The sequence below is a fragment of the Populus alba genome, chromosome 15 (assembly GCF_005239225.2).
Source record: "Populus alba chromosome 15, ASM523922v2, whole genome shotgun sequence".
Classification (NCBI taxonomy): Eukaryota; Viridiplantae; Streptophyta; class Magnoliopsida; order Malpighiales; family Salicaceae; genus Populus; species Populus alba.
In genome coordinates, this window is record NC_133298.1 from 13,973,649 (window position 1) to 13,986,721 (window position 13,073).

General features: G+C 35.1%; 2 protein-coding genes across 5 annotated transcripts; one reads left to right on the top strand and one right to left on the bottom strand.

Moving 5' to 3' along the window:
• Positions 1–1,896: 1,896 nt before the first annotated feature.
• On the bottom strand, positions 1,897–11,028 carry LOC118051991 (WAT1-related protein At3g28050). 4 transcript variants are annotated; one of them, XR_012168064.1, is made up of 9 exons: positions 10,773–11,028; positions 10,599–10,661; positions 10,374–10,490; positions 9,847–10,084; positions 9,602–9,760; positions 9,384–9,535; positions 9,122–9,278; positions 3,385–3,794; positions 1,897–3,019 (listed from the first exon to the last, which is right to left on the bottom strand). XR_012168064.1 is itself a non-coding variant. In XM_035062797.2 (8 exons), exons 1-7 carry the CDS (start codon positions 10,958–10,960, stop codon positions 9,128–9,130), a joined length of 1,068 nt encoding a protein of 355 aa, XP_034918688.1. In that variant the 5' UTR covers positions 10,961–11,028; the 3' UTR covers positions 1,897–3,794; positions 9,122–9,127. The 4 variants fall into 4 exon arrangements, 1 of the variants encoding a protein (XP_034918688.1); XR_012168063.1 differs by having other exon boundaries at positions 1,897–3,282; XR_012168062.1 differs by having other exon boundaries at positions 1,897–3,290.
• On the top strand, positions 3,785–8,552 carry LOC118051990 (protease Do-like 9). The gene is made up of 9 exons (XM_035062796.2): positions 3,785–4,421; positions 5,048–5,247; positions 5,335–5,515; positions 5,660–5,851; positions 5,983–6,215; positions 7,451–7,552; positions 7,651–7,701; positions 7,832–7,936; positions 8,088–8,552. Exons 1-9 carry the CDS (start codon positions 3,914–3,916, stop codon positions 8,184–8,186), a joined length of 1,671 nt encoding a protein of 556 aa, XP_034918687.1. The 5' UTR covers positions 3,785–3,913; the 3' UTR covers positions 8,187–8,552.
• Positions 11,029–13,073: the final 2,045 nt, after the last annotated feature.

Here is a 13,073-nt window from a genome sequence, read left to right on the forward strand (position 1 = left end):
TTATAAATATATAAAAATAAATAGTAATTTAAATATGATATTAATTATTTTATATATAATGCATTTGAATAAAAAACCTAAGGAAAAAAAAACTGAAATAGTAATTTAAAAAACACTTCTTGTCGACCATTTACACCAATTCAAGCTCTTTTAGTGGCTCGACGTGATTGATGATATTTTATCTTTTCTCATATGTTTTTCAGTGACCCTCTCTCTTCTTTTAAATTTCAAGAACTAAAAAGTAAAATAAATAATGTTTAGAGTTGAAACGTGAAAAACTTTAGGGAGCAAACTGTAGTTTTTTATAAAAAAAAAAAGAAAACAAGGCTATTTTTTTGTTTTCATAAAAATTTAATCCTTGTTGTTTTATTTTTAAATTAATAAAATTAAATTTTATTTTACAAAATCAAGCATCCATTTAATTCTTCATGTATTTTTTATTCAAGTATATTGTAGCAATCCTGAGTGCACCTAGTGTATGTTTTCACCATTAGCATCATCTCTTTGAAATATGTTTTCACCATTAGCATCATCTCTTTGAAATAAGATAGGGTCTTGGGCTAGTGGTGGAAGGGGCTTGTTCCTTTTCTCTGCACCAGGGTTCAAATCTCACTGTGCATGCCTGTCACCCCCGCGGTGCCTTACATGCTCACTGGGTTTGCAGGATGTTCAGTGAACCGTGGTATTAATCGTGGTGCGCGCAAGCTGGCCTAGACACCCACGTAAATAAATAAATAAAAAAGAGAGGCCAATATTATTTTCATAGTTTCGATAATTTGAATTGAAAAGTTAAGATACAATATAATATGGAATAATATATTTATGATATATTATATTAGACATGATTTGGTCTCTTAGACCTTCAAGAGAAATAAGTTATGATTATTAGTGCTTCATGCATAATCATATAAAGATAACTAGATTGCAAATTATCTAAATTGAACAATAGGATCGGTACAGGGATAAGTAAAGATTAAGTAAGATGGGCGCAAAAAATATTATTTCTAGTAACAGGAAATTTAATCACTGTTTTTTAAAAAGCAAATCATAGTATACTGTATGGCGAATACGCTTGGTTTTCTAAGAATGAATTTTGCTAGGTTTTTAAGAAAGCACTTATGTGGTTTACTGTTATTTTTGTCTTCCAATTCACACTCTGTCTCTCTCTACCCTTGTGTCCGAGGAAGATTGAGACTTTGCTTTCATTCAACAAGCTTTGATACTTAGAGATAATATTCTCTTTCTTTTTTCTAAAAACAAATAAGAGAAAGACAGAGTCAGAGATTTAGCAATGGCGGAGGTTGTTGATGTTGACAATGATATTGCCAAGGAATATAGCATGGTCAATAGAGAAATATTTGGTTTAGACACTGTTGACATTGTGTTTGTACCTGCGTTTCATTAAATTTTGAATTTTTTTTTTTTGCTAAAATTGAGTGTAGTTTGTACTTTTTGAATTGTTTTGATATGTTGATGTCAAAAATAATTTTTTAAAAATAAAAAAACATCATTTGCATGTATTTCGGCACGAAAAACTATTTGAAAAACAACCGCTATCACACTGCCAAACACGCTCTTAGACATCAAACTCTTTCTGTAGCTTTTCTAGAATCTCCTTATCTCCAGCAAATTTGGTATGGATATCAACCATTTGTGTAAAAAACACAACACAACTATGACAACATTTACCAAACATCTAAGTAGTTTCACAAAATCTAACTGATATGTTCAGGAAAAGAACCATGAGAATACCAGAAACTATCACAAACATTAGTATGGAAGCCACAACTTCAGCTCCTAGTACAAAATGTCTTGTATATTACCCCAGAATCCAAAACAGAAGGCCTTCAAATAATAAAAATGTCTAGGAAACTTCACTTAACCCTTAAAGATATTAGCAAAAGAAGTAAATTCAAATGGCAAGCAATTAACCATCTAATAATCATAGGAGATATAATAGTCAAGGCACCAGGTTTTATCATCTCCCTCAAAGATGCATATGCGATGACAGCAACACAGTGACCGTAATCTAGTTTCTCCTTGTAGTCTTGTAAATTTACCATAATTTGGTCTCTTCTTGTAGCCCAAAAAAGATCTAATAATGTCTTCTTGTAAGCAAAGCAACAATCCCCTTGTCAAATACAATTCAAGAAAGTAAAAGAACCAATTAAACCCAAATAACCATTTAAAAACACAGAAGCCATGTCAACCAACAATCAATGAAGTTAAAATGGCTAAAAACCTTAAAAAAATGATTGTTTTAATAAGAAAAACCCTAGAACTTTACCTTGGAGCTACTTGACCTGAACTGGAGGATATTGGGTTGACTCCTAAAGTAATTAGAGATGAACATGGTTTGAAGCCTGGTGCTGATATAAAATGCAATCTCAAAGAAATCATATGAAAGAAGTAAGGAATGGAAAACTAGGTTAACACCTATAAATTGCTCCAAATCCAGAAAATAGAACACCCAGGCAAACACGCCTCGAACAATGAATATTCTCAAAAGAGCCAGAGGGGTATGATTCCTCTGGCAATGACAGAAGTCATGGCACTGATTCCTCGTTATAAAGCAAATTGAATCTAACTTTTATGGCCATCTTTGGGAGCCAAAAACATTGCTTGTATATCCAAAGGAAAAAGATAAGATGAGAAGCTAGCAAAACCATAGCTAACATCCAGAACTTGAACAACCCCAGCTGAACATGGATCACATGTATCATTAGTTACCATATTTCCTAACCTGTATCATTGGAGATGAAACATTATAGTGCTTGAGTTTTGGAAATATCATCAATTACTGGTATCATTGCCACTGTAGTAAACGATAAAGTAACCAGTTCAAAAGTGAATAAGTGATATAAGAAACTTAAGTTCATCAGCTGCTCCATGCTTGAAATGAGTGCCACCACCAGGGAACCATTATAGCTAATCTTTCTCATGCACCCAATTTGTCCTCCTCTGACTTCAATAAGACGTGTATGATTCACATTGCTTCTCCATACACAATCCCTGCTAGCTGGCCATTTACAAGCAATCTATAATCTTCTAGGGGTAGCACCAAGAAAAATAAACGCTTCTCAAGTGGAGGACAATGCCTCTTTAGCTCTTCTCTTTAAGAAAAATCCAAGGATGGGAACAAAGTTTTGACATAAGAAACATCATGGCAACGAAAAAAAAAAGGGGGAAGATATATAAAAGCATAAAAAGATATAAAAAGATGAATTAACCTTCTTTGGAAACCACTTGAAAGCAATGAAGTAAGAGACTCAGGGATAAGAGCTAAAAAGCTTGCAAAGATAGAGCAATAGAATCACATAAAATCCACACTTCAAAAGCAAAAGAAATCAAGAAAAATAAATAAAGAAAGATAAAAAAACTCACCTGCCAATCGATATCCATTCCAAACCCCTTCACAATGCTTGTATGTTATATAGGAGAAAAAGTCTGGGATAAAGCTTCTGGGTTTCATTTGAAAGCTTGTATGGAGCTTGCGACTTTAAGGTCTGATGTTTATTATAAGGAATGATAATGAGATTATTGCTTTTTTTTCAAAGGCTTCTTTGGGAGCCACTAAGGCATTGGAAGCGATATTACGATTCTCAATTGAAATTCTATTCCCAAAAAGATGGTGGTAAAATTATAATATTTAATATAAAAACTTTTTATTCGTTAATTAAAATAACAATATTGTAATAATAAGTGAAGAAAATAATTAGTGTAATTTTTCCAAAATAGTATTTTAAAAAGTATAAATCCACTATAGCTTCTCCTCTCCATTGAGTCCATTGGCCCTGTTCAACATCACAATTATCACATCATTAAACTGACATTCAATCTTACTTCTACAAAATCTAACCTAAGAAAAAAAAAAAAAACCCCTAAAACCCTAAAACTCTTAAACCATTTCTCAATGGGCAGTGATGGAAAACGGAAGAAACGAGGCCGCAAACCTAAAACCCAAACAACCCTAGATCCTACGACACCCACCTCAAACGACGAGGTTTTCTCCGTCAACAATGTCGAAATTGTGAATTCCACCACCCCAACCAGCGCCAACCACCTCGAAAACCGCCGCGGCCGCCCTAAGAAGCGACCAAAGCACTCACCAGAGAAGCCCCCGCCATTAACTAATGGGGAGATTGGGGTTGCGACACCGGGGGAAGGCGTGGCGAGGGTGTTGCCGGCGATGGATGCTGTGGTAAAGGTGTTTTGTGTGCATACGGAGCCGAATTTCTCGCTTCCGTGGCAGAGGAAGAGACAGTATAGTTCGAGTAGTAGTGGGTTTGTTATTCGAGGGAGGAGGGTTTTGACTAATGCGCATTCTGTGGAGCATTATACACAGGTTAAGCTTAAGAAGCGTGGCTCTGATACTAAGTACTTGGCTACTGTTCTTGCTATCGGAACCGAATGTGATATTGGTAAACACTCAAGCTTTTCATGTTGTATAAGTAAATATTATTGTCATTAGGCTCATGTTGTTTACTATATCCTGTGTTAAAAGTGGGTTGTAATGCACATCGAAGAAAGCAAGTATCTTGGTGTGATTAGGGCATATTTTCGAGAAATATATGCACTTGATCAATTTTTAGTTTTGTTGATGCTAAACTTTATTTCTGTTTGATGAGTTGGGTTTTTCTTGCATATTACTTTCTTGCATTGAATGCAAAATGTCAGCTTTTATGGGCTAGGATAACTTGTATGTGCATTTGTTTTTTTGGAATGGTGTAATTATTCAATTTCTGTTTAGATGTGAAATAGTGACTGTGATGCGCAAGGAGAGTTCATACAAGTTTCGTTGGAGGCAATTAGGGATTTAGGTGATTATATGTTAGGACAAGAGATGATCCCACAAGTAGTCAAGCTTTCCTGTGGTAAGGGAATGGGTGTGATGAAAAGAAAATTGTAGGAGTAGCTCTACCAGGTGATGTTAATTAGAATTGTAGTTCTCTTATGACGGAACAAGGTTGATTAAGTCTATATACCTTGTTGGATGCATAGGATAAAACATTTTGCTCAACGCAAAATTTCCTTTTGTGATTTGCAGCCTTGCTAACAGTCAATGATGATGAGTTCTGGGAAGGGGTATCACCTGTTGAGTTTGGAGAATTGCCTGCTCTTCAAGATGCTGTAACTGTCGTTGGTTACCCAATCGGAGGGGACACAATTTCTGTGACAAGTGGTGTTGTATCACGGATAGAGATCCTATCTTATGTCCATGGATCCACAGAGCTTCTGGGTTTGCAAGTAACATTGTTGAAACTCTTGCATTTTGTTTTTTTGTAATTATTGAACTACTGCCCTTACACACCTTTCTCATGGTTTCATTTGTAGATAGATGCTGCTATAAACTCAGGAAATTCTGGTGGTCCTGCCTTTAATGATAAAGGTGAATGTGTGGGCATTGCGTTTCAGTCCCTTAAACATGAAGATGCTGAGAATATAGGGTATGTTATACCAACACCGGTCATCAAGCACTTCATCCAAGATTATGAGAAGAATGGAGCCTACACAGGTTAACTGTTATGACATATTTGGTCCTGGCGTTGTATACAAGTGTATATATACTGTGTAATTAAGTTGCTTTGTGTATATTTTAGTAGTATCACATTGCTTACTGATCCTGGTTAAAGTCTGATGATCATCCCTTACATGCTAGGATTTCCATTTCTTGGGATTGAATGGCAGAAGATGGAAAATCCAGATTTGCGTATGGCAATGGGTATGAAACCTGATCAGAAGGGTGTTCGTATCAGAAGAGTTGATCCCACTGCTCTAGAATCTGAAGTCTTGCAGCCATCAGACATTATTCTCAGCTTTGATGGGGTAGATATTGCTAATGATGGAACAGGTTCGTGTATAAGTTCTTATGTTCAAAACAGACACCTGAAGCTTTGTTAGGAACTGATAGTATACAAAGGTAATTCATGCATCATTCTCTTTGGCATGAAATTTCACCCCTTTTTATTGTTGACATTTCAGTTCCCTTTCGGCATGGTGAGCGCATTGGCTTCAGCTATCTTATCTCTCAAAAGTATACTGGGGATAATGCAGCGATCAAAGTTCTTCGGAATTCCAAGACTCTAGAATTTGTCATCAAACTCTCAACTCACAGAAGGCTAATTCCTCCACATGTGAAGGGAAAACCTCCATCCTATTATATCATTGCAGGATTTGTATTCACGACAGTTTCTGTTCCTTATCTTCGTTCTGAGGTGCATATTTCACTTTTCCTTTCCCTTTTTGCCTATACTTTTTCTTGATATTCCCAATGATTTCTCTTATTATTAGTTAGTAATATTATTGTGATGAAATCTTAAATGCTTCCATTTTTAATTGGTGCTCTATGAAGCGACTGATTGATTCTTTTTGTACATGACGCAATGGCTGTGCTATATTGATTTTATTTCTTGACTATGGTACTTATACGTGATATTTTTTAACTTGTATGCTTTATGTGCTAGAGACAAGGCCCCTTAAACTTTCTTCTCGTTCTTTTGTGCAAGTTTTCATGTATTCGTTGGTGCAAATGCTTTAACTCAGAGGTTATGGTTTATGTAGCACTACATAATCTAATTTGTATTATTGTCATTGAGTCTTTGCCCCTTCTTGTCAGTAGGTGTATTAACTTATTTCTATAAACCAACACCATGGTTCTTGTTGGCTCTTGGAACTTGGGATGATAGGATATTAAACTTTCACCACATCCTAAAACATTAGAGAAAATGTGTTGATTTTAGAAGTACAAGGACTCAATTTTAATTGTACTAAAACTCTGGGCATCACCCTGTTATTCAAGCTGAGTTCTAAACTTACTAAACCTGTTCACCTAATGAACATGTGCTAATGTGTAACTGAATCCCCAAACCCAGAACTTATTGAAATGGATTTTCATCTAATTAGGTCACTGGTGAGTTCCATCAAACTTTCCTGGATTTGTCTTTTGGTTCTGCTGTCCTTTTGTAACTTACCATTGTAACCTGGGATTGAAAACATTAATTGTAATTAGAATGGATTACTTTTGTAGTAATGCTTCTACCTTTTGCTAGCCATTGTTCTTACTTCTTATAGCTTGTTCTGAGGGTTGCAATATACAGATTCCTGTTTATTTTTTTCAACTAAAGTATCAAGTTTCATTCACCGAGCCTTTATTTCTGTAGCTTGCATTTGCATGTTTATCTATTCCAACATAATTCTCCATGCCTATGACTTTGCTATATTCTGAACTTAATTTTATGGACATTGAAGAGCAAAATAATTACCTTTATATTAGCCTTTTGCCAATTGCAGCTTCAGTTTAATGCCAATTACCTTTCTCTCTCTCTCTCTCTCTCTCTCTCTCTCACACACACACACACACACTCAGTTTAATGCAATACTTAACATCATATGTACTTTCATGGTTAACTGATTTTACATCACCCCTGTTCTTTTCTGCATAAATGTGCAGTATGGCAAAGAATATGAATTTGAAGCTCCTGTCAAACTTTTGGACAAACTTTTGCATTCAATGCCACAATCCCCAGATGAGCAGATGGTTGTGGTTTCTCAGGTCTCTCTTGCATGCGCATACGTGTCAGTTCATATGACTACTATTCTACTCTGCTGATCTTGCACTTTAACTCTTTTTTCCTGGAAAATTTCTGGCAGGTGCTTGTGGCTGACATTAATATTGGGTATGAGGACATTGTTAACACTCAGGTGAGGAATGACAGTCTTGTAACTGGTGTTTTTTATTTCTGTCATTGAGTTGGTACAGCCTGTCTATGATTTCACCTATTTTTTGGTGAACTACCTCTCTTTTGATGTAATTTATTATATACCTATGCAGGTTCTTGCTTTCAATGGTAAGCCAGTGAAGAATTTGAAGAGCTTGGCCAGCATGGTCGAGAATTGTGACGATGAGTTTCTGAAATTTGATCTAGAATATGACCAGGTCCTCTCACTCTCTCTCTCTCTCAGGGGGTGTTTGAGTGTGTGTGTGTGTGTGTTTGCATGCTCATCAAGCATTTGCATCCCTGCTATATTTACTAGTTCTCTGTCTGTGGGTGTCTGGTGCTGATATTTTTTCCTGTGCTTTGGTGCAGATAGTTGTTCTCCGGATGAAGACTGCTAAGGAAGCTACTGTAGATATTCTTACCACACACTGCATACCTTCTGCAATTTCTGATGATCTTAAGCCATGAATTTGGGTCTTAGTCTAGGTACATTGCGATATTCTTGTTGGAGCCCAGTTACTCCCCTCTCTTTACCTTCATCAAGATGGGGTGAGTTGGGGTTGTGGTTGTGCTGGGGGATAATTTATAAAATTGATGGTGGACTTGTTAGTTTTTACTTTCTTAGATGCAACTTTCCTATATGGTGTTGAGGATTGAGAATCTTTTTAGCAAGCATAATGAGGAAAACTTGCAGTGTGTATTATTGGCAGCGGTATTCTTTCCTTTACCTGATACAAGTTTTGGAGAATCTTGTCAGGGTCTGTTTAGTTTCATTGTTTTTCTGCTGCTTTACTATCAGCAAGAGTATTTAACTTATGAATGTTGAAATTCCTATATATTGAGAAGTTGGCTACAAGATAATGCAATTTACAGGCTTCTGGACTTTACTGTACTAGGTTAGGAGTAGTGCCTTTGATGCATCCAGCATTTTACATGAGTTGTTTTAATGCTGATATCTCATTGGACAGCTGGTTTTTCCCAGCATCTCATTGTGAATAGCAATCACTGGATGCTTTCCAGTTCTAGGTGCCAAATAATAAAGACCACAACAAGGTGCGGGACGACAACTCTGTATTTGAGTTGTGGACTCTTCTTTTCTATGTTTTTGTTCCTTGCCCTTATCAATTCTCACAGAAAAAAGAACTGCAAGAATGCATGGCCAGAATCCACCCAAGAGATGGGTAGCACATCACAATTGTATCGGATAATGCCCTTTTTTCATATGAAGACCAAATAATGGTAAACTTTGTACCAAAAAAGGGAAGTAAAACTATGTACTCTACTTGATTGTGCTGAATTAGAATACGGTCACCTGACGGGATATTCGACAAAGAAAATGTAGAAACTTGAAAAATGCCTACACGGTTTTGTGCACAAGCTACACAGGTATTATAACTACTCACATTGGTTTAGGCGTTCATATGGCTCTCCAAGAGAGGAGCCTTCTGCGACGTTGATTGGAGGTTTCTGGGTCTGTTTACTTTACTATGTTCGTCCTCTTTGGATTGTGCCCAAATCACTCCATAGAAACCAGCAACAATTATAATTGCTCCGACAATACTGCAGAAGAACACCAACTAGTTATAGTCGTAGTTCTCTTTTCCTGTATGAAGAACTAGCATGAAGCTAAGGAAGTGTCTGATGTAAACTAGACGAGACTGTTACCTTCCAACATGAAGTGTGTCGCCAAGAAAGATAACACCCAGAAACGCAGCAGTAGCAATCCCCACAGGTTTAAAAAGGGCCACAAAAACAGGCCCCTTCTTGTGTATGCACCATGCTGTTACACCAATCGTCACCACACTGCCAACCACAGCCTAAAAAAGCTTCTTATTAGAGGGCTGAAAGAAAAACTGTAGTCAAATGTTTTCTTATGTGCTTACTGAATAGATGATGGAGATGAGCTCAATATCAGGCCTCAGTTTCCAAGCATTTGGGTTCCGCTCTGCAATCAAGGAAACTATTGAACTTTGAATCGTCCCAAAGAGGCAGAGGAAGGAGACCATGGCCATCTCTGAAGGGTACTCCTTTAAAATTGCTGCCTTCAAGTATAATTCAACGAAAAAACATTTAAATTTCAGCAAGGGCAATTAATATGAACAGAAACCACACATTTTGAGCCTATTACCTGAAAAGTAGTAAATATTGAAACGCATAAATCAGCAGTTACAAGGAAGAGGCCTCCTATGATCCAAGAATTTGTTGTTGACATGATGGAAGGGATGGGTTCAGGATTTGATTGGGTAGTTATGGCACCTATTGCAGGGCCCTTGTACAAGGTTATAGTCAAAGCTCCTGAAACTGATACCAGTGTGCCTATGATTTTGATCCGACTTCTTGAGCTTCTCCAATCTAGCTTTTCCATCCTGAATTTGAAGGGCTAAAATTTGTAAGGGAAACATCCACTTCTCTTACAACAACATGCTTGCTTCATGAGTTTACTACCCACAATTCAACAACATATTGTAGAGAGGGAACATCCCGACTCAGTTTTGCATTTCATCGCTTGTAAATGTCTACAAACATCTTAAACTGGAAATTTGTTTTAGTATCAACACATAGAGTGATTTTCTTTGTTTGAGTCGAAGAAGCGCATGATTTCTACTTAATTCCCACCGCCTGGTTTTTGTACAGTGAGAAAAAGAAGAGAGAAACCTGAAGATAACAGCGAGCAAGAAAGTGAAGGCAGGGATCAGTTGGCTCATAGAAGAAGCAAGGGTAGGAGAACTGTAGCTTACACCAGTGAACACACAATTCTGCATCAAAGTAATCCTACACAATCAAAACACAACACACAGTGAAGAAGTTCCTGCAAATAAAAAGCAAACCCACTTTCAAAATCATTTAAAAGAAGCTCTTTCATGGATGATATGACATTACCCAACAAGGCTAAGGAGGAAGAACTTGCAGAGGAGGGAGAAGGTGACTGGTGGTCTCTTTGTTCTGCCCAGAAAAAGAAAAGCAAGGTCGACAATTCAATAGCAACATCAATGATTAAAGATGGATGTGATTAGGGGTTTTGCTGATGAAAGTCAAGGGCATTAGTAGATATACCTGTAGAAGATTAAAGAAGGTAACAGGATAAGAGTGGCAAGAGCATTGGAGTAAACAACAAAGACAAATTGGCTCATCCCTTTGGACATGGCTGCTTTGCTCAGTGTGGTCAAACCAACATCAAGGCATTCCACCATCACCATGGCTGCAAATGGCAGCAAATTTAACAATACAGACTTTACTCCCATCCTTCTTTCTCTCTGTATGCAAATAGAGAGAGAGTTGACTGTAGCCACTGATCAAGAGTGGTATGGTCAAGTAGATACGACGTCGCTGTCTATTATTATTTAACAAGTAGAGTTCCCTTAGTAGTTTTTTTTTTTTTTTTTACCGACATCTTCATGAATTCTGAATCTTTTTTTTTAGCAACATTTTCATGAATTCTGAATCTATTATTATTATTATCATTATTATTATTATTATTATTAAAGAATTGCCAAAGAAAACACGGAGCAAAATCCAGCCTAAGTTATGGTAACTTTACTTCCTCTTGTGGTCAAGGACATGTGTTCCATGTTTGCATAAAAGAATTCACCAAGAGTCATATCCTTGTGACGTGGGATTCCAATGAGATACAATACTTCAAAACTAGACGGATGGCCCTTTGTACATTTATTATATCAAGATGATATAAATTTATTTATTTTTTAATTTAAAATTATAGAATATTAAAAAGTAATAAAAAAAAAGGCTCGAAGTTAAACTTGATAAACTTACTGAATTTCCATAACTCGAGATAATGATATCAAGATAACTTCTATAAAAAAAAAAATAAAAAATAGTAATTTTTTAAAAAAATTATTTCAAGTATTGTAGCAAATTAAATGTCAGGGGTTAAAATCAATAAATTTAATTTAATTAAAAAAAATTCCTTTTAAAAAAAGCAAAAATTTAACAAAGACAAGAAAAAAAAAAAAAAAAAAACCAATGCAGCCCTTGTTATTTTAAAAGAAAGATAAATCCTATAAAAAGAGAGTAAAAAAAAAATGTTAGAGGATGAAACATGAAAAAAAAAGGAGCTTAAAAAAAAAGAAAAAAAAAAAAAAAGTAAGCCCAAATGAACTTTGTAAACCTGACTTAAACTTTTAAACCCGCAATCCATTAAATTCTTGACTATGGACTTCAACTCATGAGCTCAACACCTAAAAAATAAAATGTTGTGGATGAAATCAATTAATTTAAAAACAAAATTCCTTCAAAAAAGCTAAATTCAAAAAAAAAAAAAAAACAAAAAACAACAAGGTAACTTGTGTTATTTTCAAAACAACTAAACAATACATAGAAAGTGAATTAAAAAAATAACAAAAGGATGGAAAAAAATAAAAGCTTAAAGAAATTGTGTCAATTTTGTAAACAGGGTTAATCTCTTAAACCCACAAACCATTAAATTTAGATATAGACTCAACTAAGAAGCTAAACATCTGACTAATTAAGTGTTGAAGGATGAAATAAAAAAAAAATCAATCTAAAAAAACTTGCAAGGTAAAAAAAATACAATAATACAAAAAAAAGATTAGATTTGACAAGAAACAAACTAAAGAATGATGAAGTTGCAAAAAAACAATAATTGCAAAAACCATCTAAAAAAAATATAATTAAAAGAATAAAAACCAAATTTTATAGATGAAAATAAGGATGACATTAAAAACCAATTCTTAATTTAATAAACTATTCTAAATATAAAAAAAAATTGCAACAAAGAGAATATAGATGAAAATTGGAAAAACCCCTTAATTACATAAAGTATTTCTAAATTTAAAAAAATTGTAATAAAGAGAATATGGATTAAATCTTTAGTACAACAAAATTTAGGGGCTGATTTGATTTTTTTTAATTCTAGCATGAAAATCGAGTATGAAAGAAGAAAAAAGAGAAAAAATAAAACATTACACGTACCATACTAGCCACCATAGTTCTACATGCGCAGTTGATCTGTGAAAGAGACACTGAGATGCTTTGGAAGTTGTCTTGGAATCACAATTTTGGCTTCCAGATGACGCCTGCATGAGCCGTTGAAGGCAGATAACACTATTCACTTGATTCTATTTTTTTTAATTTAATTTCTTTATTTACTAAATTACCCTACTGCCCTCAACGATACTCAATAACTACCAAATTACCATATCTAAATGATAAAAGAGCCCCTAAGTCAAAGAGAAAATTGATTTTAATTTTCAAAAGGGTAATGAAGTAACTTATTTGTTTACAAATCAAGTTTAAAGACTAAAAAGCCCCTTAACCCAAGTGATTTTTTTTTTATCTACAAAGGACAATTAAGTGATCAAACTATACAAAGAAAAT